Source organism: Battus philenor, unplaced genomic scaffold (genome assembly GCF_028537555.1).
Source record: "Battus philenor isolate CCGP_79_NKW_IND1 unplaced genomic scaffold, ilBatPhil1.0.hap1 SCAF_27, whole genome shotgun sequence".
NCBI classification, from domain to species: Eukaryota; Metazoa; Arthropoda; class Insecta; order Lepidoptera; family Papilionidae; genus Battus; species Battus philenor.
Window position 1 is genome coordinate 4,876,515 of NW_027181690.1, and position 27,461 is coordinate 4,903,975.

At 33.4% G+C, this 27,461-nt stretch overlaps 3 protein-coding genes across 3 annotated transcripts; 2 read left to right on the top strand and 1 right to left on the bottom strand.

Annotated features, from left to right (window-relative positions):
- Positions 1-1,084: 1,084 nt before the first annotated feature.
- LOC137925570 (uncharacterized) lies at positions 1,085-6,291 on the top strand. The gene is made up of 7 exons (XM_068769033.1): positions 1,085-1,192; positions 1,354-1,450; positions 1,520-1,637; positions 1,789-1,891; positions 2,459-2,556; positions 4,158-4,416; positions 4,657-6,291. The coding sequence occupies exons 1-7, from the start codon at positions 1,085-1,087 to the stop codon at positions 5,971-5,973; spliced, it is 2,100 nt and encodes a 699-aa protein (XP_068625134.1). The 3' UTR covers positions 5,974-6,291.
- Positions 6,292-6,425: 134 nt separating this feature from the next.
- On the bottom strand, positions 6,426-8,736 carry Dysb (Dysbindin). The gene is made up of 3 exons (XM_068769013.1): positions 8,152-8,736; positions 7,147-7,311; positions 6,426-6,620 (listed from the first exon to the last, which is right to left on the bottom strand). Exons 1-3 carry the CDS (start codon positions 8,654-8,656, stop codon positions 6,535-6,537), a joined length of 756 nt encoding a protein of 251 aa, XP_068625114.1. The 5' UTR covers positions 8,657-8,736; the 3' UTR covers positions 6,426-6,534.
- A 1,111-nt stretch (positions 8,737-9,847) lies between these two features.
- On the top strand, positions 9,848-26,358 carry LOC137925674 (uncharacterized). Its single transcript, XM_068769146.1, has 15 exons — positions 9,848-10,005; positions 10,080-10,218; positions 11,480-11,621; positions 11,703-11,866; positions 12,006-12,135; positions 12,957-13,077; positions 15,070-15,199; positions 17,212-17,400; positions 17,652-17,796; positions 18,775-18,912; positions 19,093-19,177; positions 19,919-20,133; positions 20,794-21,021; positions 25,591-25,741; positions 26,274-26,358. The coding sequence occupies exons 1-15, from the start codon at positions 9,896-9,898 to the stop codon at positions 26,356-26,358; spliced, it is 2,172 nt and encodes a 723-aa protein (XP_068625247.1). The 5' UTR covers positions 9,848-9,895.
- The last annotated feature ends 1,103 nt before the right edge of the window (positions 26,359-27,461 follow it).

The window sequence follows — 27,461 nt, forward strand, 5'->3', positions numbered from 1 at the left end:
ATATTTTTTTGTAAAAAAGTAACAAAGTAATACTCGTTCTATACATAGAAGTTACCTTAACCTAAAAGAAAATTTAATAATTTTATTCTACTTATTTTCTACTAATTACAGATTATACCTAATACAACGGAAAATGATTATTTCATCACAATATATTAAATACAACCAGCTAACATTTAACTATAAAGTATTATACAAGCAATATACAAGTACAAAACAAGCAACATATGCGAACCCCGTCAGTATGCACAAAAACAGGTAAAAATTCGAAGTAATCAATTCAAAACTCAAATTGGGCACAACTTTTTACTAAATGTGCTCTACCTTAAACTTGGTCTTACGGACATTTTACTGTGTTAGAAATCTTAACGTTAGTCACTGGTTACAAACACATTTTAGATTATTTGATACAATTTTAATAAAGAAGTGGCCATTTAACAAGCCCAATATTAAAATTGTATATATCATTTGTAAATTTTAAATTATTATCTTTTATATAGAATTCTGAAATAAATTAAGCTCTTTTATTTTTGTATTAATTTATTTTATTAATGATTAAAAAGTATTTCCTAAAGTACACACAAAACTTTGGATATGAATTCACAACAGCTTTATTCCTGAGCCACTTTCAAAAAGATTACGTTGTAGATTAAATTATTACACAGTGAAAATAATACAACTGTCTTATAATGTATTAATGTGCAAGATACATAAAATAGAAACACATAAAGGTAAGCAATTGCTAAGAACTTTAAATTATATTTATATGTGAACTTTACTTTTGTCACTTAAAAAGAGTTGTACATTAAGAATCCGGCTGAACCAACGCGATGACATTAATTTTATTCAGTTGGCATGAAATTCGAAAACCGATTTAAAATTTAAGAAAAAAATGTACATCATGTACCTATCAAAATAGAGGAAAATTTTGTTATTGTAGATTTAACCACTAATGTCTTTCAAATTGTCGTTATTTATATTTACAGTTTTACCGTTAATTTTTCTCTTAAAATTTAGTGACTATTATATTAGTTCCTTTCTTATTCTAAAGATAATTAATTGTATGAGTGAGATGTCACATTGAATGAACTTCGAGGTGGATCGTTACTCATCTGCTTGGGCACATATCGCCCTTTGTGCGGATCTCACATGGGCCACTGAACCCCCAGATGATTTTATCATAGCAAATCAGGTAGGATATTAATGTAATATTGAAAGGTGATTAATTAGCTGTTTTTTACGACTACGAAACTTGGATTAAATAAAATTAAATTGAAAACTCATAACTAAATAAAATTCTCACATAAATAACTAATACATGTGTTTTTCTTTTACATTAAAATAATATTGCAGCGCCTTTGGGCACAACATTGTCGTGTTACACAAGTTCTTCAAGATACAGCGGTCGAGTCTTCGCAGGTTATACAAAATAACCAATGCGAAGCAACAGGTCAGACACTATCTTATTTAAGAATTCTGTTTTATGCTTATACAAACTATAACTTATACAATATTTTAGATTCTCATGTCGCGACGAATCAAGAAAATGGAAATTGTTCACGAAGAAGTGTAAAGGACGTAATACCAGAGTCACGATTGGCTCAATTCTATGGAAACTTCTATTATGATGAACTTAGGTAAAAAGATTAAATTTTTGTTGTGAGATTTAGTTTTTTAAATTAGCCGAATTTATTTATCAATATGTATTGTTTACTGCATATAATCTATCCTACATTTTAACCTGGTGGGAAATTTGAAAGGCAGATTTTGGTATTATTTTTATTTCAGAGAAAACTGCTATAGGATCACTAATGAGAAAATATCAGGGCGCGGTTTTGGTGGGCAAGGATGTGAAAATTCTGATCTTACGGAATGCTGGATGCTGCCGGAGGTAACGAAACTTTGTCCAATATATTAAACCATTAATTTCTTTATAATAGGAGAATCCTAACATTTTACGACCGTTGGCCATTTGACGTCAAGGTCCCAATCCTCTTGGCGACTTCGAACTACAGCCCACTAACGACCTCTACTCCAAATAATTATTTTTCATTTACAATTCTGTTCACTGATGGATCGCTATGGAGAGTTTTTAATAAGACACGGTGCTAATATCACAAATGATAAATGTACTGACTGCTCTTAACAAATGTTACGATAATTTTTGTGCATAATCCGTAATTGATTTCTTATATTTATGATTATAACCACTATTAGCAATCCTATAAACAGCGGTTAAGTAAATAAATAAAGTATAAGAAACTTACCAACGTATTTTTATTAATGAGGTACACTAACTTCTCCGGTTTGGATTTGTCCCCGAAAGCGCTTTTCTTTTCTTTAGAGCGAGCATGTCCCAATCGCCAGGGGCAGAGTTCACTAGGAGTTCGGCCATTAGAAAGAAACCCTTATGATTGTTTTGAGTTTTATGTGTTTAATATGCCAATTTTTAAATCAGGTAGAATATTGGTTTCGGAAGCTGATGGACGATCCAGCCGACCGCGTCCTGTTACCACGCCGCCGGAGACAGTACAGGATGCCTATAGAGGATGATTTGTGCGTTCTATTTATATTTAATTTAATATTTACTATATCGACGTTGTCAGTGCAAATATTTTATTTAATTCCGAGGCTGCCACACTGGATCCGGTGGACCCCTTTAGCTGATTCCCACCATATTCCCAAAACTCGACAAACATGTAGAAATTAGAGACCTAAGTAGGTAATTTGCGTTGCTGCTGAAAGTCAAGCTTTACTTTTCAAGTCTTAACGCATACTGAATATGGACTGTGTGCAAGTTTTAGCAAATAACAGTCGCTGAGTTTCTTAAAATATTATCTGTCTACATAGAAGTCAAGGCTTTTATGCTATCGAAAACTGATAAATTTTGGTGGACTCCTGCTTATAAATTGCTAACCCTTATTTTAATATCACGCCAACGTATAGATCCCATCGTCTCTCCCGTAGACCCCTGGAAGTCAAACTTGATCACTTTAAGAGCTAAAGATTTTGTAGGTGGAATATGTTTAATTTTTTAAGCACATCGCTTACCAAAATTTTCCCTGTAATGCTAAGAAAGGGACTAATATATAGCTACTTCCGCTATGCAGCAGTAGTCGTGAAATGAAGTGCACTGCCCGCCATTCCATTGATAAATGCGAAAAACAACTACCACCGTTAATTCACTCTACATGTGTTTCACCCCTCCACGGAGCATCCTCAGGAGATGTTACACCGACCAGTGCTCGGTCTCAGGCTCGGTGTTTTGCACTGTTATTCCCTTTATTAGTTCGGATGGACTTCCGCAAGGTAACGTCTGAATCTATTAGATAATGCTTAGAGTCCATTTGAATTAAGAATGTACTGAATCCTCATTTTCTGCCAATTTTAGTACTAGGAGATATTCAATATTTTAACTAATACAAAGCACAAACAGCTATTTATATATATGCGAAAATAATATTAAGTTTCGACAATAGCACAGCGTATGAAATAGCACGTTGTTTGTTATGGCGACGTTTTACAATGCGGCGTGCTGTTGCGGCGGCGTTCTTCGATAGGCTTTGCACGTTGCGACGGAGTTCTTTCTAGGCAAGTCACATGTCCAATGAGTCTCCGGCCAACACCACGACAATGAGACAAGCCACGTACACTATCATCGTCGCCATTCGATAACCATCCCTTCTCGTCGGAAACAAGTCTTGATCGTAAATTACAGGGGACGCTAACCACCATTTTTGTAGACACGCTAACAACTTCCAAAATCAAGTGAGCTTAGCTGTCGTAAAAGTGGTCTCATGCTAGGCGCTCTCTGTGCGCCCTTCGAACCTGCAGAATCTGCAAACTCCACTTGTTGAATGAAAGTTTGCCACAGTGACTGGTCTTGGTTCGTCTGTATCCGGCAACTTCTTGCAACATTGACTAAGTTGTCGGACTAGATGTTAAGGGGCCTACTTTCTATCTTTCGGCCCTATTATTTTACATTAATCATTACTGGTTTTATGCTGCCAGCATCCAGAAACATCCCGCGACCTTGACTATGTCATCGGTCACCTAGTTTTACAGGTTTTTTGTTAGTTTAAAAAATGTAACGTAATTTAAAATGCACGGTTTAATAAAAGATACGTCGAAATTAACGGGCACCGATCGGCAGCTAGCGAGCGCTGGGGCCCCAGTGGGGCGGCAGCAGCGGCGGATGAAGAGGCGATGCTAGAGGCCCGTGTCCGTAGCGTGCGTGCGCTCTGGGAAACCTCGGGGCTCAATCGCCAGCAAACCACACGAGCCCCGAGTCCGCCCCTTCCGTCGCGGAAGATGAGGGCCAGGCGGCGACAGCCTCGCCGGTTAACCGGCTTCACCACCGCCCCTGCCTACTGCCTTGAAGCTCCTGCCCAACTCTGCTGTGATCCTGCTTGCAAAGTTAGCACTCACTTTTTTTTATTTCATCAATTTATTCAATCATGTCAGCTGATAGACGCCCACAATTACCGGCCTTGAGCAGCCCGCATCAAGCATGTTCCCGCATTTTTGATTAAATTTAGTAAATATCTGATAATACACATTGAAATTTTGAACCAACCAAATCAGAACATATGTAATATCCCAATATATTGTAAAAAATATATAAAAATGGCACACTGGACTAAGGTGATTTTTCAGTTTCAGTTCGATACGCCCAGACCTCCTCACATGACTGAATGCCAACGTGCGCTGGGCAGACTGTCGGCCAGCGTGCAAGCCATTATGCGGGCGAATGCAGCGCGCTGTCCAATGTACCGCGGAACGAATGTCAGCCGGTACGTTCCCACCGCACAAAGGCCACTGCGATGCCCCGACCGTCGCTACGGAATCTGGTGGCCGCGAGATCACCCATCCACACGCCTACAACTTCCTCAAAGCCTCAACGTCCCAGACTGCGCCAATACTAAAAAACCTAAGACTACGTCTGAAAATACCGATAAAGAAGATTCATGTAAGGAAACTAATGAAAAAGTCACACCTAATCTTCAAGTAAAAGCATCACATTCAAAAGCTGACAGTACGGCAGACAAGTCCGAAATTTGTAAGGCTAAAGAAAAGATTATCAACGACGGACAAGCTCCATGTACCAGCACAGCCGCTTTGGATAGTGGACTGAGGAAAAAACGACTTTACAGCACTGTATTAAGTATGAGCGCGCCCTCGCCACTAGCTCTAACACCCACGGGTTGCGTCCGACTGTCTCAAAAGTTAGTAACACCCGGCCTAATAAAACTAAACCCAAAAGTTGTCTTGCCAGCAAGAATACGACCTCCTAATGTAGAAGTCAAATTTGAAGAACTGGAAAAAGAAGCGCTAGAGCAGTACAAAGCCTCCGATGAAAGCATAGACACAAAGTTTCGAGAACTCGAAAAGCAAGCAGTTGAACAATACAGTACCAGCAATAGCAATACCAGCTGCAGCAGCGGGAACTCGTCGGAGAAGCGAACGCCGAGCAACCCTACCATACCTGAAGCAAATCAAAAATCTAGAAAACAAATGTCAAAATTTCATAAAGACGCGTCAGTGGACAGTGTAGTTATATATTCACAAAATTTTCCCGACCTTAACACAAAGAGCCACACCAACACTGCCGTCAATTTAAAAAACTTCCACAACCCCCCGAGGGGGGAAAAAAAGGATAGCTACAGGTCAAACAAAAGTTCGCGGAGTTTCAAGAGCGACTGCCAGAGAGCAGCATCTGACACGGATTATGAAGCCAAGCCTAACCACAAGACGATACATAAAGGCCCAATGAGGTGGACTCTTCATGTCATGCCACCTAAGAAAAGGCATTTAACAGTATGTGTTTCAGACTTCTCATCAGATGAAGAAATGGAGGAAGCAAATGGTTCTATCAAAGATGCCGGTCCATGTATAAAAAATCATATCACTAGCAAAGTGAAAATGTCTGCCCATGGCGGAGGAGACTTGAACCCTATTATGAGGAAAACTTAGAAACACCTCTAAACTGCTTCTTGAACATTTCCTTATGACAAATAAAAATCATAGTCCCGTATTTATCATAGAATTATGTGAGGAAACTGTGCTTTAGATTTCGTAAGCGTGTTCCGCCTTTGTGATTTTTGATATTTTATTGTTGTTGAGTTTTGTGAGATCCAAACGAAAGCAAATGTGTATCGACTGTGTCAAGCCCAGCCTAAAGGCTGGAATTAAACCTACTGAGGTTGTTTTAGCAATGTGGTTGTTTTACTAGTCATAAATGATTTGTATATACAGTTTTGTATTTTTGCATTTACTAACATACAAGGTAAGATAAAGGATATCTGTTCATACAAAGTAATGTATGAAATTTAAATTCCTTAGGTGTAAAAATAAACGAAATAAATTTTTATATGGAATATTATACAAAGATTATTATTTTGAGATAAATATTAAAACAGACTATATAACATAATAGCAATAACTTTATTTTAACTTTGGAATAGAAAATAGTATATAATACTTCTTAAAATCTAAGAAAAGCTCTGCATATCACCAAATACATACATTACTGAATCAACTGTCTAAAAATTTCTCCAAATCGGTTTTATCGTCTTCTAGCTGTATTTGTTCTAAAGTAATTGATGGGGAGGGTTCTGCCCCTGAAATAATAACATATAAAATTTAGTGCAGTTTATAAAATTTAGTGTAAACATTTAAAAAAAAACTCTTTGTAACATTTCTTAAAGAGATTAATACTAGTATAGAGTATAGCACATATGTTATATGATTATTAAATCATGTATCATATAATAATCATATATAAATATAAATAATCATATAAGATCTATTAAAATCATCGCCTATTGCTCCTGAATTACGAACCTTAGAAGCAATTTACATCCCATACATTTCACTACCCACATATACACTCATTCTATAATGTCAACATAGTCATTTTCAACATTTGTTATATGATGAAGAAAACCTTTAAAAAATCAGTAACATTGATGACCAATAAGGATAATCAGTATAACTTCTAGAGCTAACTTAAATATTATTAGAAAAAAAATCTAGCAATGTATTTACCTTTAATAGAGAAAAGCCTAAATATTTTACTGCAAACCAGTTTAAGGCTAAATATATAATATCTGATAATGTTAATATTCATACAAAATATGAACTTACTGGAAGGTACATTCCCAGAAGAAAGGTATTTAGCTATATCGTTTTCAAATGCCACTGCACTATTTTCTCTTTTAGCTTGAAGTTCAGCCAGTTGCTTTCTCTCCCTTTCAACATTTTGTTCAGCATTTTCTTTAACTAGTTTGGCTCGAATTTCTTCTAAAGCAGCTGAAAAGTAAATTATTCTGTTTAGTTAACACTCCATGCCATATGGGGTGTATACAACCCCTGCTGCACTTACAGTTTAGGCCATTTGCAGTTCTCATTGAAAAACAAAAGTTTCTTAAAAAATGAACTGTATGGTTTAATATTGAAAACTTAATTTCACATATGCACATACATAATGCATATAAAAATTTATAACTTTTTTCTGCAGAATTGAAAAAGTGTAAAGCATATGTCTTATATGACTTTTTTTTATTTTAGAAGTGCATGTCATGTACACACCCCAGGGCCTAAATGGAAAATCTTCAAAAATTGCCATGGCATGGGATATGTTAAGCAAATATTGACTACAAAGTAATACATGTCATTAATATTCCTTTTTGTTTTGTAATAGAAAAATATTTTTGTTAAATACTCATATGACTGAAACACATGACCTTAAAAACTCTTTTACAAAGATTCTATCTACAACACCATTTTAGTGCATTCTTGGGTAAACAAACTCAATCTTGGTTAAACTATGTTAAAATAGTAGTATTGTACTGATTCTTAATTTCACCTGCATAATGAACACAAAACGTGAATGCAGCCCAAGACAGTGGTACAATAAGGTAAAGAGCCACCACAGGGAGTAACCCCATGGTGATTACTTGATCCTGAAAATTGAAAAGAATTGAAAAAAAAAGAGATGGATACATAGATGGGCACCCAATTGCAAATTCTCTGATCCCTTTGCAGTTAATTTTGTCTTTTGTTCTGTTACTGTATTATTAAAATCTAAAATGACGGAGGTCTACATTAGTGAGAACTTTAATAAAATTGCAGTTTATGAAGAACACATACCCATTTTCTTCTCTTTATACAAACTAAGGTGGTAGTGGTGGTCTAATTTCCATTTTTCCATTTTCCTTCTTTCAACTATATCCTCATAATCAACCAGCTGTTCTTCAACATCTTGTAGTAAAATTTTTACATTCTTGAGGCTATCCATACATTCGGCTACAGATGCTGTTATGGAGGGTAAATTAGACATAGCTTGTGCCAAGTCTTTGGCACTTTGTAACCGTAGTTTCGTAGTTTCATGTAACTCTATTATAAGCTTGTCAACATGATCAGCAGCTTGAGCGTTTCGGTCGGCGTTGGCATGAAGTTCTACCCAGTTATCCTGATATTTTTTTAATAACTCTCCTCCTGCACCATAGTTAACTTTACTTTCAGATGATAGTTTTTGCTTGTCTTTAAAAATGTTTGTCACCTTATGTACTTCTTGTAGAGTTTGTCGCAGATTGTTATGCGAACTTAAACCATCTTGGACAACTGAAATAAATTCTTTAAGATTTCCTAACATTGTTTAATATAAAAAGAAAATTTGTATTCTAATATTTCAAAGCAATCTAACAACTTCATAAACGTCATTTTATTGTTTTCATTGACGTTGACATTGCCTGATAATTAAATTTAGTTTTTAGTAAGTATTTATTGTATACTACAACATATGTATTTTTAAAAACCATGTTTTTGAGCAAAATTATCTATATACCAATATTTTTATAGGCCAATTATCTCGTGACATAATCACAATGGTGCATTTACTTATTGGCAACGCGTACCTATGTAAATATGCACCAAATTTGAACCCAAAAAATATAATTCAGAAAGAATAATGGCTCTTTTTATTAGAATAATAATAATTACCCTTTCGACTAATACGTTATTTTTTTGTATAAATACAACAATAAGCCGTAAGTATGTAATTTATTTGCGATTACGGGGTATACGTTACTGAATGACAAAAAAAATATATTAAATCATTTTATTCGAAGTAATTAAACATTTTGATTAATTATCGTAACGTCTATAAAATGTTTTGAAGAATTTTGTAATTTCCTCTTGCTTCGCAGTTTTTAGGGGTTCCTTCAATTTTAAACTGATACGCAGCAGTCGTATTAGCAATTTGCCTCTTAAAAAAAAGATTTCGTTTCATAGACGGATGAAAATTTATAAAGAAATCACAAAGCTCATTTGCCAATTTTAAAGCTTAACTAAGATTTTTCAAGTTTAACGTCACGTTTCTAGTGCTTGTTAAAGCCTATTCTTCAATGGGTTATGAACTTAGTTAAATTTGAATCTAGCGATTCAAGCAATTTCTGAATGTCATTTGATTCTATCTGTTTGAACCTATCTAGTCCTATTCTATTCTCGATTTCGGCTCGATTTGCAGTCAAAGTTTGAACTTGCACAGATTCTTCATCATTTTCCGCAGACACAGCAGGCCTCATTATTTTTTTTTCATTAATCCTTTTGACGGCATTTACATGGATACTGCGTTGGTTGCCTTTTGGAATCATTTTATTATTTTGTATGTACTTATTCGATCCGCGAATAAAGAAATTTCTTCCGAAAATATAGGAATTAGATCGCATTTTTTAATACGCGAATTAAAATGAAAATGCGAATAAGGAGGTTTAACTGTACTATTAAAAATATATTTGCTTACTCGCAACACTGTCAATCAGTATTTATATGTCAGGTGTTGTTTGAAATAACTTGAACAAAAACGGTTTAAACTGCATGAAAAAGCTTTAAAATGAATATAGACAAAATAAGTTGTGATGAAGTACCCCAAAAATTTACAGAATGGTTGCTGGCTATGGGTTGCTCAGCAGAAAAAATTCCCGACGCAGAAAAAATGAATTCGTGAGTTTTTTAATTTACCAACATTTTTTTAAGAAAATGAAAAAATGACAAAAACGAAAACCTAATGATTTCAGAATGTGCAGAGGGCAGTTTTATATGGTATGGCGTAGTCTAATGGAACATGTATTTCCAAAAAAAATTATCAAAGAAAAAAGATTGAAAGTGTTTTGCAATGATTTAAGTCTTTGTACGAAGAAGAACGCCTTTAGTCAGGTTTGTTATTATTTATTTGCTCATTAAACCTTATTGTTTAACAGATTTATTTATTTTTGTCTTTATGTCAAATTTTATAAATTTTAATGAATATATTAATGAAATATGAAGAAAGTATTATTGTATTTCCAAAAAAAGTAACTCTGGTCTGGTCTAAAGTGTATGGAGGGTGTGGAAAATATGCAGTTCATACACTTTGTTGCATATTCAAGACAGTTCACATGTTCCTCGCTAAGCTGTACTATAAATCTTTAGAATGCTATGATGTCCAAATTTCTTTTCTAAACATATTACAAATTATATCTAGAATGATGTTGTCTTGGTATTATTTAAGGAAATAACTAAACACCTACAATGATATTCTGTAAATTGATGTAAATATTTTTGATAACTTTAGAAATCATTATAGTTACATAATTGAGTGAGGGTATTCTTGCAAGTGATTGTGCTATTTTGCTAATAAAATCAGGTATTAGGAATACAGCTATACCATTTAATGAGTGTTATAAAGCATGTTCTGCTATACTGTTATTTGGTTAAAAAAACAATATTTTGAATTTCTTGTAATAACTAAGAATGTAGTGTCAATAGTTAGGTTTATTTTAAAATAAATGTTTTCTAAATTTCTTTTTAGTATTTCTTTGAATTTAATATGTTTTGATATGAACAAAAAGGATCTGAGATTCATTCCAACATTTTTCTTCATCACATTCATATAAGCTTTGCACTGTTAGCAACCAAAATGTTGTAAATATATTTTTTTTTCTTTTTCTGTTAATTGCAAATCATAAGATAATTTTATTAAACAAAATGTTAGTATCATCCACAAAAAAATTGTGATGTGACAAGTATAAGTTAATGAAAATTTACTATTTCTAATCTAAAATGTAAAAGTAAACAAATTTGTCATAGATCTGAGTGTACATATATATAATAACAATCACAAGATATGTTAGACCTTCCTATATTCAGTTTTAAAGATAAAAGTATAATTTTATCTAAATTTTACATTACACTTAGTTGTCAATATAATGTTTGCAATGTATACAGTTAACTTTATTTTATAAAGAACAATTGTTAAGTTTCTGATGGACTCTTTTCAGCAGATCAGCATTCCAAACTGATGGTAGTCAATAAGCTTAAGTAATAACTTTAATGTTAATATAAGATGCAAAAGTGCTTGTAAATACTTATTTAAAGATATTTTAAATTTAAGTTACTTCATGTTTCATGCCTTAAGAATTTTCTTATTTCAAATCAGAACACAGATGTAGTTGTACCTGAACAGTTATTGCTATGGAAAAAAAAGAAAAATTTGAAGGAGAAAGTTTTTAATGCAGAAAGAAGATTAGAAGAGCTTCAAGAATCATTTAAACAGCTTAATGTTAAAATTGAAACCAGGGGTTCGTAAAATTTCTGCCTTTACTTGCTTCTTTTGTTAGAAGGGATACTTAAATTTTTTCTATATCATACCATTTTTACAGTGTCACATCGCAAAGTAGCACATCAGAATCTTAAAGACATTCAACGCCGAGTTTGGTTCCTCCAGCAAGTTGCTGAAAAGTTAAAGCTAAAAAAAGAGAGTTTGGGTGAAACTAAGGAAATAGCATATTCATTATGCCAAGTTAGAGATGAAAATGAGATAAAGGTGTTTTTTTTAATTTATAATCAGCAACAAGTGATTACTTCTAGGCAAAATTTTGCCAAGTATTTTAATGATATAACTTCTTTGAGATAATGTTTCAAGACATTACAATATTGTAATAATAATAATATTTTGTTTCTAGAAAAAGGTAGAAAATTTTTTTGCTGCACTACAATCTAACCAAACATCAAATGAATCCTCAGTGTCAACACCTAACTTTCCTTTTGCTAAGCCCTTGGCTGTGTCAACTATTAATGAAATAATTGATAATGGTAAATATTTACCCTTAATTCTTATTCACTTTTCAAATAATATAGTATTAAGTATTTTTATTCATATTATTTAATCTAGGACACTTACAGGCACATATGTTTACACTTTTGTTTTAAAATAATATGCAATGGATATTATCTTACTTTTATAGTCAAAATTAAAACCTTTTTTTTAGATAAGTGAAGACATTTCAGCTGAAAATGAGTAGTGTTCCACGGCTGATTATTATTTATAGTCCAATGTAAATTTTTAATCCCTACCTGTGATTATTATTTTAAGCTTTCATGAGAATCAATGTTTGTAATATGTGATAACGTTTCAGGATCTTGTATGATTTATAGCCCAAATTGAGGATCTTGTGTTAGATATGAGATGATTTTTATAGCACAAAGTGGAGAAGCATGTCTGGTTTTGATTTTAAGTATAAAAGTAGGATGATATACTCATTGCTATTATTTTTTAATGAAAATTGCTTAGGTTTTAAATTCTGTGATCAATATCTGGTGTCGGCAGTCTTAAACAATACAAAAAGCCTTAAAGCAGCTTGGCTGGTACTATAGTCTGTTTACTCTAAAGTAGATGTCAATGACACTAATGCCACATCTATGTACTTTTCTGTTTCATCATAGAGGCTTAATCTAAGCCATAGGTCTTCCCCAAAGATCACAATTATGACAGGTGTTGCGCTGCCCGTATCCAGTGACTTTTCACGACGTTAACTATATCGTCGGTCCACTTAGTAGTGGATCTACCTGCGTCGCGTCTACGGATTCGTGATTGCCGTTCGAGGATCTATCTACTATCTTATTATAAATTACAGAAGATTTATCATCACTCGTAAAATGCGGTGACGTGGTTTGGACACAATTTTGCGAGCGGCGCGATGGACTAGCTGGTAAACTTGAAAAGGCAAATACTGACCATACTCAGTTTCCAAAATGGTATGTTGCTATATATTTTTATAAATGTAGGTAGTCTTGATTTTGTTTTTTTATTAACAAATTGTTGGGAGAACGAGACTCCTCTTAGAGGCTCATCTGTAGGTTATTCAAGCCGTGGCTTATGGTTTAAATCCAGTCCTTTATTTTTATTTACTTATTTACACTTTTTTGTAAACCATAGATATTAACTAAAAAAAAAACAAACAGAAACTATTCATAGAGGTACGAGACGATCTCTACCAGACAACCTATGAATAGAGATGAGAAAGATTAAGGAGAGGGTAGTTTTGGGTGTACATGGTATGGAATAAAAGTGTTATGCCGAACACCCACCGGTTAAAATCCTATGGTGTTTCGACGCCTTTAATAATAAACCTGGAGTTACATTAAGAGATTTTTCCAGTATTTACTATAGATCTCTTTGAAATCCAACGATATGTCACGGATGTTTCAATTCTATGACTCTTCCAAGAGACCATGGTGTACCTTCCTTCAGCATTACTATAAGTCATATTTTAGTGAAGTTGCGGTGAATTTAAATTGGAACATTAATCTTTATTCTAATACAGTATGTTGGACAACTGCTGTTTGAATGACTTAGCTCTCTTAAATGCTTTGCAACCACTGAAAAACACATTTGTTGGTTTATGAGACCAACATGGTATTCACCTGATAGTCTGATGGCATCAAATATTTACATACAGGACACAAAATCATGTTCTTGTCAAGTAGTATGATGTGTCTCATTAATCTAGTATACCAATGCTTTCCTTTGCGTCTTTTTGGAGTTGTGTCGCTACTTAATTAGTACTAATTTTCACTGAGTCGTTAGATTTTCGAAGTTGTGTTGTTTTGGGTGTTTTTTTTTGTTCTAAAAGATGGCAACACTTTTGTTTCTAATTACGTTTGGCCATCAAAACTTGGGAATTCCATTTAAAAAAAAAGCTGTTCAGCAAACATTGGTCCAATTTTTGGCGAGAGAAAACTGATTACGACCACAACCATTATGGACTCTTCAGACAGTGATTAATTTTAATTTTGTTTTGCATCAAATAACTAAATAGTTTATTTTGTATTAAAAGGTTTTTTTTGTTTTTTGTGCATATGTAATAAAATTTTCATATTATTTTAAATTTTATATTGTTCAATTTTCTTTTTAAAAAGGAGTATTTTCGTACCCCTTGAACCTATCTCCGATACGGTATGTTACATAAATTGAGATAGAAAATACTAATTCACTTTGCGTCGTGTTTTTTTGCAACGTAACCACGACACGAAGTGAGGTGTATGTGTAAGTACATTGTATGTACTTTTCTAACGGGAGAATTGCAATGTTCGCACTTTGCGCTTCTGTACCTTGAAAGTAGAAATGAGTGTTGCAGTAGCCTCAATAGGAAAATTATATAGGAAAACTAGCTGATCCCGCAAACGTTGTTTTGCAAAAAAATTAAAGTTTTTAATTAACAAATGTAAGATAAGGGTTGATCGTAGAGGGGTGAAAATTTAGGTTTGTATGTATTTTTGTATGCTGTATTATAATAAAATAAAAACCAAAAAAATTGTCTAAAAAATTAAAAATAAAATTTAGGGGTGGACCACCCTTATCACTTAGGGGTATGGAAAATAGATAGTAGCCGATTCTCAGACATACTGAATGCGCATGTAAAATTTGGTAAAAATCGGTCAAGCCGTTTCGGAGGAGTTCAAGTTCCAACACCGAGACGAGAATTTTATATATTAGATATGTGACTACTTATAAGAGCTCTATGAATGTGTTCTTTATTTTATATGCCAATATCAATGACAACAAACATTTTAGTCAATCAAAACTAACTTTTTATCAACATTATTTCAGCCATAGGCCTTTCACTACTGAATATGTTTCCATCATGAATTTCTAATAACCAACCAGCCTGCATTCACTGTCTTTGACGACCTTATGTATCTCCTGTATGCTCGTTCGTTACTTTTTACAATATTTTAATTTTGCAGCATGAATCTACGATCAGTGGTTGCCCACACAGCTAGTATTCACTGCACATTGGCTTTAGAAGCAATGAAGAACCGCTTGAATGGCAAGCGAATGAAAACCAACTTCGTCAACGCCATCAACGACTTTAATGTGCGTATTTTATTGCAAGAAACTTAAGTTATAATCTAACGCCGGTTCAGAATGCGGGTGTGTTGAGAGCCGGCCAAAAACTAAGCAGTTGCTATTTTTAAATGAAATTTAACAATTTTATATTTTCATATTTCTACAATTTAAAACTCTCTTAAATGCTATAATAAGATTTAGTTAATAAAATACTTAAAATTTTACAATATTTTAGATTTGTTATATGAAACACAGCTTTGTGTGGATTTATGTGTTTATTACAATCATTTTGGAATATTATGTCCTATGCCAATAACATGACCATCTTTACTCGAGTTGATTTATCGTTAACAAAAGTATAAAGAAATTATAAATGGAACAGGTTTATTAGTTTCAACCACAAAATTCAGTGTTTCTATGATTAATCAGAAAATTAGATGCGTTCTTACGTAAAAAAATGTTTCTACGAAAGTATGGAGGCGGCTTCAATGATGAATTAAAACATAAATCAAAAGAGGAACTACTTGCGAAGTGTACAAGCAGACACATAATTAACCCTTAATTAGGCGCATGGGGTCAGGGCCGCTTGAAATTCAAAAAATAATGGCTTACAGTCTTCAGAGCGTACTAACGCTCTTTCTAGCTTCCTCATTCCCCTCGGGGTACGCAAATTAGTTGCATCCAGAACATTAACTCTTGCACACACATCGCTGTCCTTTAGAGAGCTGACCCCATGCGCCCAGTTACGTTCCATTTTTTGGCAAAGGTAAGTTTTTACTTTTGTGATTTTTTTTGTGTTTATATTAGCATATTGTTTACTGTTTATCTTTGTATGTGTGTATTTTATTACGGTATGATTTCTTTATGTATTTTTGAGTTTTTTTCTATGCTTTTTCTTTTTTTTGAATTGAAATGCCTAACGACAAACAAATATTGCAATGGCTGGATGAAGTGCTTGATGAAGAGCAAAATGTTGGTGGTTCGGATTCGCAAGACGAAACTGTAAACGATGCTGTCATTGATAGTGCTCATAATTCAGAAAGCGAAATTGAGGAGTCTTAACATATCCAAGACATCCCTGTATCAACGGAAGATAATTATTTTTTATCTCGGCATACTCAGAGAAATGGCCCGAAAGTCAAATGGTGCAAAGTACCACCATCGAACGCAGTAAGGACCCGAGCACAAAATATTATTTTACATTTACCTGGAGTATAAACATATCTGGACCAACCCATTTGTCATACACAAAGCGAATGCTGAGAAGACTTTGACATATACAAGACGGATTTTCTTGAAGAAAATAGCTGCGGCACATGTGGAAGATCACCAAAAACGTCGCATACAACTACGTGCTGTACCAGCGACAACAAAAAGACGGCTCCATGAAGTTTATAATGTGAACCAGGCGGTTTATCAATCGACAGCTAAGCGCGGGCGCTGTTCATAATGTCCTAGAAAGGACGACAAAAAAGTGCCACCAAAATGTTTCAAGTGTCGTAAATTTATTTGTCAGCAACACTCAAGGATTTACTGCGTCGGATGCAGAACAGAAGATTCCGCTGATGAGGCTGAATAAACTTTATTTCTTAAGTTGATCTTGGCTATGCCAAAAAAATTAGTTTAAAGAGAGGTTTACTGTTTTTGTTTTTTTTTTAATATTTTTAATGTCATAATAAGTATTTGTTTCTTAAAGTTAAGTATATTAAAGTACTTTATTAATTACTAATGAAATCCATTAAGTTTTATTCCTTTTTGATACTCTTTTCTCAATATTTTTTTGAGGTTATTTAAGACCCCATGCGCCTAATTGAGTGATTTTCTCAATGCGCCTAATTAAGGGTTAAAAGTGCATTATATCTCAAGATTATCTCTGTCTTACATCGCTTTAGCGGACGTTTCATGATGTCACTAGCGAGGTGTCTTAAGCCTAGCATTACAAACAAGGGCACCCTAGTAGGCCGAACGTCGACGTTGTCGGTTGCTATTGCCTAGCTGATAACTCTACTGCTTATTATATTATTTCAATCGATTCACAGATCTCGGAAGCGGACGCTGAATTCTTCGTGGTGCGATGTGAAAAAGTACGGTCAGAAGCCAGATTGAAAGCTTTACGAGTCCTGTTGCAGGAATTAAAAACGGGCAGTGGAATTTTCACACACAACCGCAGTGGACTACCGGACGAATCAACAACCATATCTCAGATTTCAGTCTTGAATAAAACTATTGTAAGACAATTAAGCTTACTAAAATATTTAATCTACATAATAAATTTTTCGTTGCGTTTTGTTAGGTTTGACTATGGTCATCTTGTATTTCAATAGGAAAAAAATACTTGATAAACCAGTCATCGTAGCTACATTGGGGGGGGGGGGGGGGCATATGCCTTACAGTAGGTGTCTATCGGCTGATATGATGATGTCAGCAACTTCAAAACCAGAACCTTATGTTTCTTGACGCGATAAAATATTTGTTCTAGGAAACGAAGTCAGATGAACTGAAAAGCCTACTATTACATTTAGGTGTAACCGAGGGAAAGATTGATAATGTTAACGATTGTCTACTGAACCTATTTCATCACCTACAAAAAGATTTACCTATAAACCAGGATTGTATGAACCAAGGTACATTATTTATATTAATTTTATTGATTTATTGGAAAACTGGTTTAAAACATATTTACACATGACATAAATAGAGACAAATATAAGTGGCAAAATTTTGGTCAATGTACATTAATATCTAATGGATTACTTTGCGGAAGTCCATCCTTAGTAAGAAAAGGACAAATATATAGCTATTTCCGCTATGTAGCAGTAGTCGTGCAATAAAGTGCACCGCTCGCCAGCCCGCTGATAAATGCGCATGCGGCAAACAATGCGAATTACACAACTACTACCGTTAAATAACTCTCACAGAGTAGCGCGCATTTATTTGTTGCATAGCGGAAGTAGCTAAATATCAGTCCTTTTCGTGATCTACATCTAGATATCTTAGAAAAAAAAAACTTAAATTTATTTATTTAGATAACTTAGATTTTAATTCTAAAATTAAAAATGTATTATTAAATAGATGTTATTTAAGCATTCTCTAGTTTTTGGTTAGTTAAAACTTGTTGAACTTGGTTTGTTGACTTATTTACATGTTTGACATTAAAATGTACACATCAAACATTTATTTAAATTTAAAATTCATTTAAAAAGAGAAACTGTCGAGTTTCAAGCCGGACCTTCGCAGCAGATCAGCGTTCTGAGCCTGCGGTTGTTTACTGCTTATAATGTTAAAATAATCGACGATATTAAAGTGTATGTAAATGCCTACTTGAATAAAAGTATTGTTAATTTTTTTTATCTCCTTGCACATTATCATTTTAAGTCTGCACATATATGAAAGGTTTAGATAGCATTTGAATTATATTTTAATTGATAACATTTTTTTTAAATCCAACAATATAATATGTAATTTTTGCACTTCCTATACAAACAACAGAGATTTAAATCATGTATTTTGATTTTGTTTTTGTAATTAAAATTGTTGTGTTATGAATCATAAGTCAAACAGAAATTGGCTATTGTTATATGCCTGGTATTTTATTTTTCTAGAAATCATAATGGACTTACCCAAAGAGTCAATATCTACAATCAGGCAGTTTTACGAGGATGTATGTAAGAAAACGACAAACAAACTGGACCTGAGCATAGACTGTGATACATCAGACTATTCATACAGTGATGTACATGGTAGGTAATTTTTAGGATTAAGGAAAGTCAGTCCTAAAAAAAAAAAGGAAAATGTACAACAGCATAATTCGTAGTAGTAGTGCTCTTCACATTGTAGGATAAGCTCTTGTAATGTAATTTACATGGAATTTGGTACATTAGGAAATTTTAATATCCAAATAATAAAGAAAATTATTCCAGATGATAATCCCAGATTCATTGAAGAATTACAATTTTATATGAAGAAATTCAACTTGAATAAAAACAGAAAGCTGGTCTTTGACAGGTTGGTTCATTGCTTAAATTTTTGTTCAATATGAAATGAATTTTTGTTTAGTAGAATATTTAGTATAAGGCATTAAGGTTCTGGAGCGCAGATAGACCAGCAAACACAGAGTAGGATATCCACCCAGTAGAGAGACTGCCTTTTTTATAGGTTGTCGGGAGACGCCGCTTCCAAGCAATCCTATTGAAAATCGTAGCGGGAGGCCTATGTCCAGCGATAGACCTTCTACGGTTGAAACAATAATGATGACAAAGATAATCTTGAAATGCACTTTTTGATTTATGTATTAGTTATTCATTGAAGCCGCTTCCATATTATATAGATGATGATAGACATATTATATACATAGCATGCATCTGATAATTTCTACTTGCAGTCCATGGTTACTATTTCGAATGGATGTTTTCTTGAGCCATGATAGTAATTAGTGTAAGCAATCATTAAAATTACGTGAGGGTGAAAAATAAGTGAGGGTATTCTGATTGAGTGATTCTTATTGTTATTTTTAGAAATTGAGGATAATTTCGGCAAAAATTGAAGTAGGGGATATTAGTTAAAAAAACCTACATATGCGTTAGTATCGAAGAGCTGCTTCTATTGATCTAATAACTCTACAAGTGTTTGCTAGTGAAACTTTTGGTTTATTTTTGTCTGCTCTGTCACATCCATGGAACATTTAATAAACACACCAAATCTATTCACATTTATTGTGAAATGAAACAGTGTTTTTTTTTCTTTTAGCGGTAAAATAATGTGGATAACAGAGACTATACAAGCATTAAAGGATGATCTGCATTCAGTGTGGTTGTCTGAAGAAATGTCATGTTCTCTTATACGTCCGTCAATTGGACTACACAGCTTACGCCATCTGCTGAATGAAGTCGAAACCAAATCTATATTGAAGGATCTCATAATCAAGTATAATAACACCATGAGCAAAAATAATGTTTCTGTTGGTAAGTGGTGGTGATAAATACTAATTTATATGTATTTTAGCTGATTAATTATCTGTGTCAAAAGGTTTTTTTCAGTATATTGTATTTTCTGTTCCTATGTCTCCTTAACTGAAGTAAATAAACAAAATAAATGTAATAATAATGACTATATTTATTGATTAAATGATTTAATGAACAACAATTACAACAATTAATTTTCTAATTCATACATTGGAAGATTTGGGGACAGGTGTCAAATATATTTTAAAACGCCTTTTATACATTTTTGTCTGATTGTTAGAGAACTATTTTAAATTACCCTGTGGTTTGTATGCGAAAAGTTTTGATGTTACCATTTGCTTGAAATTTTTCCCATTTTTTCTTCCGATAATAACTTTGTTTTAACAAAAATATAAAAACATCATTTAATCATGTGTAAATTATTTTTTGTGCAACATACTAACATTTCAATTTTTCACTTGTATTCTTTTTTTTTTCAATTCTAATCTAAAATTCTTATGATAAAATTGTAAATATTTTCGCTTGTTTTTTCATTGCCTATTTTCCCTATTCTGTTTACTTAATTTTTCTGTAGAACCCTATTCTTTTTATCCAACAATATGCACTAATACTTAATTATCGAAGTAATTCTTTGGAAATGAATACACCTTTACCTTTCAGATATAAACCAGATAGCTGAAGAAGAGAGACAATCAGTGGATAAAATCAAAAAGCGTGTTAACAGTAACTTATTGAGTCTACAACAAAGTTCCAAAACACTAGAACAAGCGCTAGTAAACTTGAATTTTTGGGCGGGAAATGATATAAAGAAGTATATATCCATCCACAGAACTGTCAACGGCAAAACATATAGAGATTACGAAACATGCTACCTTGAGTCGTCTTTAAGTCGACTTTAAGAAATAATAAATGAATAAATAAAATAATGTCTTTTATTAATTTTTGGGTTCGTTTAGTGGGGGGCCTACACACGCCGCGTCTTCTGGGTCGTAGTCACCGCCCGAGAACCATTCGCACCCAACGGTCTTCGATTGCACTATTCATGTGCTCACTGCCATTTCAAACGAGCAATTCTTCAAGCTACGTCAGTGACCTTTATTCTTCTGAACATCTAGTCATAATTGATTCGATCTCGTAACGAAGCTGTGACAATAGCCCTCTCCATTACTCTCTGGTTAACCTACTATACTTCCCGCGACCTTTACTATATTGACCGCCTATCTAGTGGAAGGTGTACCCAGGCCGCATCTATCGGCTAGTGGTCGCACCTCGAGAAACTTAACCTAACGGCTATCAGCTCCACGAGTGATGTACTCCGCTCACAGCTACTTTTGACGAGCAATTCTTCGAGTGACGTGAGTCCCTATCCCCTTTAAAGACAAGTAGAGGTCCTCTTTGTACATATACATAATGTAGTACATTTTTCAGAATCAAAATATTCTTTATTCGATTAGGCTGTTCGAGCACTTTCAAATCGTCAAAAAACATAAAATGTCATTGTTATCGCTGCAGGAAACTACCACCGCTCTATGGTTCAATAAGGTCAGTATCATATAAAAATTCAATAACTTTTTGTTTAGTAGGAATATTGACATGAAATTTGAAATAGAAATAGACTAATAAGTAGAGATTTAAAATAAAAGAAATTTATTTTATATTGTTAAAAATAATTAATATAGTCACGTAAAAAAATGTTTATAATATAGGAATAAACGAAACTTTACAAGCAGGAATAATTTATCATAATTATGTATAAATTATAAAATTATTATTATCATATATATATATATAAATGTTATTAGAGGATTTTGAATCCCAACATTTGACTTAGTAGCCGTTACAGATATCCCGTTAGGATAACATTCAAATTTTGCTGTCAATATTTTTCTGTAAGCCGGAAGTATTTTGCACTTTTTCTCGTCAAGTGTATTTTTCATAGATAATTATCTCTGGATATATTGAAATCTATAAAAAATGCTAAGGCCTCGTCCGTTGAAAAATTCATTACTTGTTGTCCGTCATTTTCAAGCCAAGTCAAAAGACTGCTCATCAATTCAGGAGATAAATACCGCAATTTTTCAATAATAGTTTCTTGTGTTGTTTCATCAATTGATCTCAGTACTTGGAAATGAGAGAACCTTATCTAATCTACCCCTGAATCTCTTATTATTTTGTAGCCTTTCTTATCTTTGTAACCGAAGATGATGCTGCATAATCTTTGCAAGGCCTTCCTCTTTTTGATCCAGTAAGTGTAGTAGTCTCTGACGCGGCTTCTGGATTGTTAAATTCGATGACATACTCAGAAATTAACCATTCTTCGTTATTAGTCATAAATCGATCCCATGTTCTTGCTGCATCTTTCCATTTAGATTTGAATTTGGGCAACAAAGATTTTTGAATATTAGCTTTGGCACAAGTAAATTGCGTTTCGGTTAGGTTAAATTGTCGTTTAAATAAGACTCTGCTATAGAAATATGTTTTCCATGTTCAATGAAAGCGATACACAGGCCTTTAATTTGGATCTTTAGTGTAGACATAACAATTAACTTTAAATTCAATTGCATGAAGAAAACTGTCACAATATACCTAAGTATATTTAGTGTACACTTAAAGGGCACTAATATCGAAACAATCATTTTACAGCTATTTATACGTATTTTAAAGTCATACGGCATAATTTATTGTAACGTGTGCAATTTTGCTCGCGATCTGATATATAAATGAATAGAAACGCGGTAAATGTGGTAAAAGTGATAAAAATTAATAACATATTTTAACTATTACAATTGTGGTTAAGTATGTCTCTCCTGTATATGTAACCGGAAATATATTATCGTGGTTTTATTGTATAATGAGTACGACTTACATAGGTACCTATAGTAGAAGTACGTACAACATACCTATATATATACATAAAATGTATATAAAATATTATATACTCTTATGCCTATATTTATACTTTTTGAAAACCATTGTTACATAATAATAAGCATGTAAATAAAAAATAAAACTGTAAGCGGCTTGACTATTAAGTAATTTTTAGTCTCCCTCGCGCTCTTTTTGAAAGTGAATTACAGAAAATGGGGCAAATATGGGCAAGATTTTATTGCTGATTCTGAAAGTAGATAGTTTAGCAAATATAAAAATCATAATTTCTAATCAGCGACAATCAGCACTAACTACTAAAACTTTAACGACAATTTTTATATTTTTTCGGTTGCAGTGTTTTTTATTTCTCCATTTTTTTAATATTTATTATTGATATTTTATTATAATTTTTATTTAATAAGTACAAAAAATTGTTTCTCATGCATATAAAAATATAATATTGTAAATATTTTACGTAAAAGATATGTTAACGATGGTTTGAAGTTGTCCTAGATTTTTTCAAAAAACGTCTGTTTAAAAATTCCGCAACTTTGAGGTTTCATTTTTAATAAATAAAAATAAATACAGAAAAACACCTTGTAAATAAAAAAAAACAACAGAGTTTTACCTCTGTATACCATAGATTATATATAACGTACGACATATCAGACGAAAATGAATTATGAGATGATATTAACCTCGATGCACCATAGTCACCGGCTCGGAAGGCAGTTTTGCTGAGAAAAGCAGGGCGAGAAACTCAACAGCTGCTCTTTACAAATATAGTTTTGTAAACAGTGCTTGACAATAATAAATAAATATTGGTTTTAAATTTCTTCAATGGTAGATCTGAAATTGATTGTGGAATTTTACTGTACATACGTGTACCTAATGCCATAAATGATCTATTTAATTTTTGAAGACGTAAACTAAGAATATAAAGGTTATTTTTAATGTATTTTTAATACCGTGTCTATTCTTGTTTTTTTTTAATAATTTCGGATGTTTGGCGGACAAAACATTGTCATAGATATATTGCAACGCAACCATAAGAATACCAACTTTATTAAAAACTTCTCGCAAAGAACCCCGAGCTTCCATGTAATAAATGGTCCGCATTGGTCTTTTTTGAATTATAAATATTGACTAAATATCCGATGCGTTAGCCCAAAGTAACATAGAGACGTAGGACAATATGTTATGAAAGTAAAATAAACAAGTCTCTGATAGCTTCCTCAAGCTGGCTTTTTGAACAGCGTAATCAGCGGAGCTGTCTACTGGCAAAATAAAACAGATGGCGGCTCACTGAAGTTTCGAGTACAAAAAATGCCGCAGATTCAGTAAATTTAATAATTTCATTATTGTGACTAGCTTCTGTCTCTCCACATTTTGCATTGTAAATTCGAAGCATTTAGTTTTCTTTGAAAAACGCATATAGTATATAATATTAACATAGTATACAAAATTATTAGCATTAAACTAGAGAAGTTTTTGCGAACTTACACCATTTACTTCATCATTATTATGCTTATTACGATTTACTTTAAAATTAAAGAAGTATCATCAGCAAACAATATAATATGACATCACTTACAAATGTAATAAGAAAGATCGGAGATTTTATTCAAAGTTATGTATTACACTTATGATAATTGCAATTTAATGAATGATAATTGTTGCATATATAAAGAAGATCTAATTTAACTTTAATTATTATTGTGGTTTTTATTTTAACTATTAACTTTGAAACATTCTTCGAGGCACATGACGGTACTACTGCGAATAGAAGATGCTATGTCAAACGGTTACCTTGTGGCAATGCCTTGATTTTTTATGTTTCTGTCGAGGATTCATGGAGACCAGCGACGGCAGTTTTGCTTGCTGACGTGCCCGTTTAAATGAAAAATGACATCGTCGCTCCAAAAAATGGGTTTTACGGTATGAAAATGATTCAACAACGTTGAAAAGAAATGTTGCGCGTAACAAAGTCACTTCCTTTAAGTTCTTGAACAATTTAAATATTAAAAGGATGAAAGTTCCTTTATTGAAATTATATGAATAATCGCTCTTGGATTTCCCAGTGAGGCTGATATTTTTCGTATAGGCTTTTTCGTATTTGTAAGTTGTGGATTTTCAGGTAAGCTGTTTTCAACTAGCTCAATGTTTTCGGAACTCCTTGAAGATCGAACGAGCACTTACCGTGGGATGTTTATAGCCGAAGCAGTTGCGCAGTATCTCTGCGCTCGGTTCACTTATTCGTCAAATACTCTTAGAGAAAAATCAAAATTAAAATGCCTCGACGGCGAACTAAATGTTTACTCGACGATTGCAACAACTTGACTGAGAAATTTGCACCGCCTCCAGTTCCAGATTCCATCGGCACTACTGCTCCCTCCCCGCGCCGTTTATTATTATTATTAATTATACTATTTAAAAACAAATAAAATAGCTTGTTATTCGTCACCCTTGTACCGGTTCTTACCGTAGTGGGAAAGTGATAAGAAATAGCGAACTCGGGAACAGAAGGAAAATATATTTCAATTAAAAGGGTAATGGGGTAGAAAGGCTGGTCTTTATTTTACACCGCAGGTCGGTACTCCCCTGATGGTGGTGGTAAGCAGCCGCATGATTTCCCGGGACTGGACAGACGGCAGCAGGTCGGAGCAGGCAGCGACGATAGTAGACAGGATGTGATCGTGCTGGTGCGAGGTACGAATAGATTCAACCTCAATGACCGAAGGTTTTGTTTAATACTAAAACTCGCAGTCCGTTGGGCGTGCGAGGCGATATAAAAACTGTGGCGTGAATTTAAAGACGCTCCGAGAGTGAAGTTGACGAATCGAGACGAGAATTTATAAAGTAAATTCGATATAACGCAACCGACACAGAGTGTGCGTTCATATAGCTAGTGAACGCGACCCAGCCAGGGTCCACCCGGGCAAATGGATCTAAACTCTTGTGGGTAGCGCGCGGGCGCATTGGAATGTTTTTTTTATAAAAACAAAGGTCGGCTGAGCCGCTAGCACGCTTCCACGATCCCACGCCTTTTGAGGTGTACCGCGTACAAGAATATTTGAACATTCGAAGGGGTAAATAAGGGCAAATATTTTTAAATATATTCCAAATTATGTGACATAGTTTTCGTTTATAACCTTTTTTTAATTTTAATTTAGACATATGGAACGCTAACATGTTATGTTACACCCTACATAAAGCTTGCAATTTTTCACATTAGTGACTAATCTACTTCTGAGTCACCTAATTGGCCCCAGTCGAGGCAAAGAGCGCGCGAACTTAGTTAATGTAAAGATTTTAAAGCTAAGCGCCTTCAACGCTCTGCCACCGGTTAAGCTGTAAATGTTAACGGGCAAATAACATTTGTCAATGCCCAATTTAATTTGATTGGTATTTTAAAAAAGGAGGAATACTATTTTTTTAGATGGACTGTATTCTCTCATCCGCCAAATGTAAATTCAAATTACCTTTATTTAAATAGGCAAATGTGCTTTGGAATGGTCTGTTATTTTAAGAATATATGTAGTAAGTTACCATCAGCTCGGTACGCTGATTTTCCGAAAAGAGGCGGCCATAAATTCAACAGTTGCTCTTTTCAAATGATTTTTAACAATGTATGTATATCAAATACATTATAATATCAACCACGTAGATGGTGAACAACCGATGAACAAACCGAGCTCAAGCAACTAAAAACTAAAACTTTTTATCAGTTTTATAAGATTTATTTAAGAATATACTTTTAATATTAGGTACAAAATTAAGAAAATTAAGGTCAAAGATGTGTGGTGGAAGTTTATTATATAAATTAAATTACTTAAGAGTTGAGTTAATTTTTATTTCTTATATTTATCATGATTTTTTTTACAGCAATAAAAACTTAGAGTTCAATTCTAAGACAGCTGACGACTAAGGTACGATCGAAATTACTATCATAAGAGTTATGTCCAAGTCTGAGTCGATATGAAAAAAAACTCTAGAAACACGTTTTCCTGCAGAAATGTACTTTGACACTCAATTATTCATGGTATAAATTAACACTCGTATCCATTTTTTATGTGCCTTATATATTCTTTATTTTAAATATCGATTTTAAATGTATGTTCATTCTTATAATCACTAATATATTTATTTTACAAGAAGTAAATACCTTTGAGCAGTATTAATCGGCTTATTTTTCGGCTTATGTTAGATAACGACCGCAATATCTCGTATTCAGGTCACGTAGCAGTAAATCAATAAAGTTACGTCAGTACGCGAGTTTACGAGGCAGTCCGAACGAACGACTAAACGACGATAAACGAGCGAATAGCGTAAACGACTAAAATCGATCATTATTTATCTTCTGACTTACGTCGTATGCGCTATTTTAAATATTCATACTGTAATTGAAATGTGTTCGTTATTTTAAGTCATTTTCTTCGATACATTATTGACCACGTTTT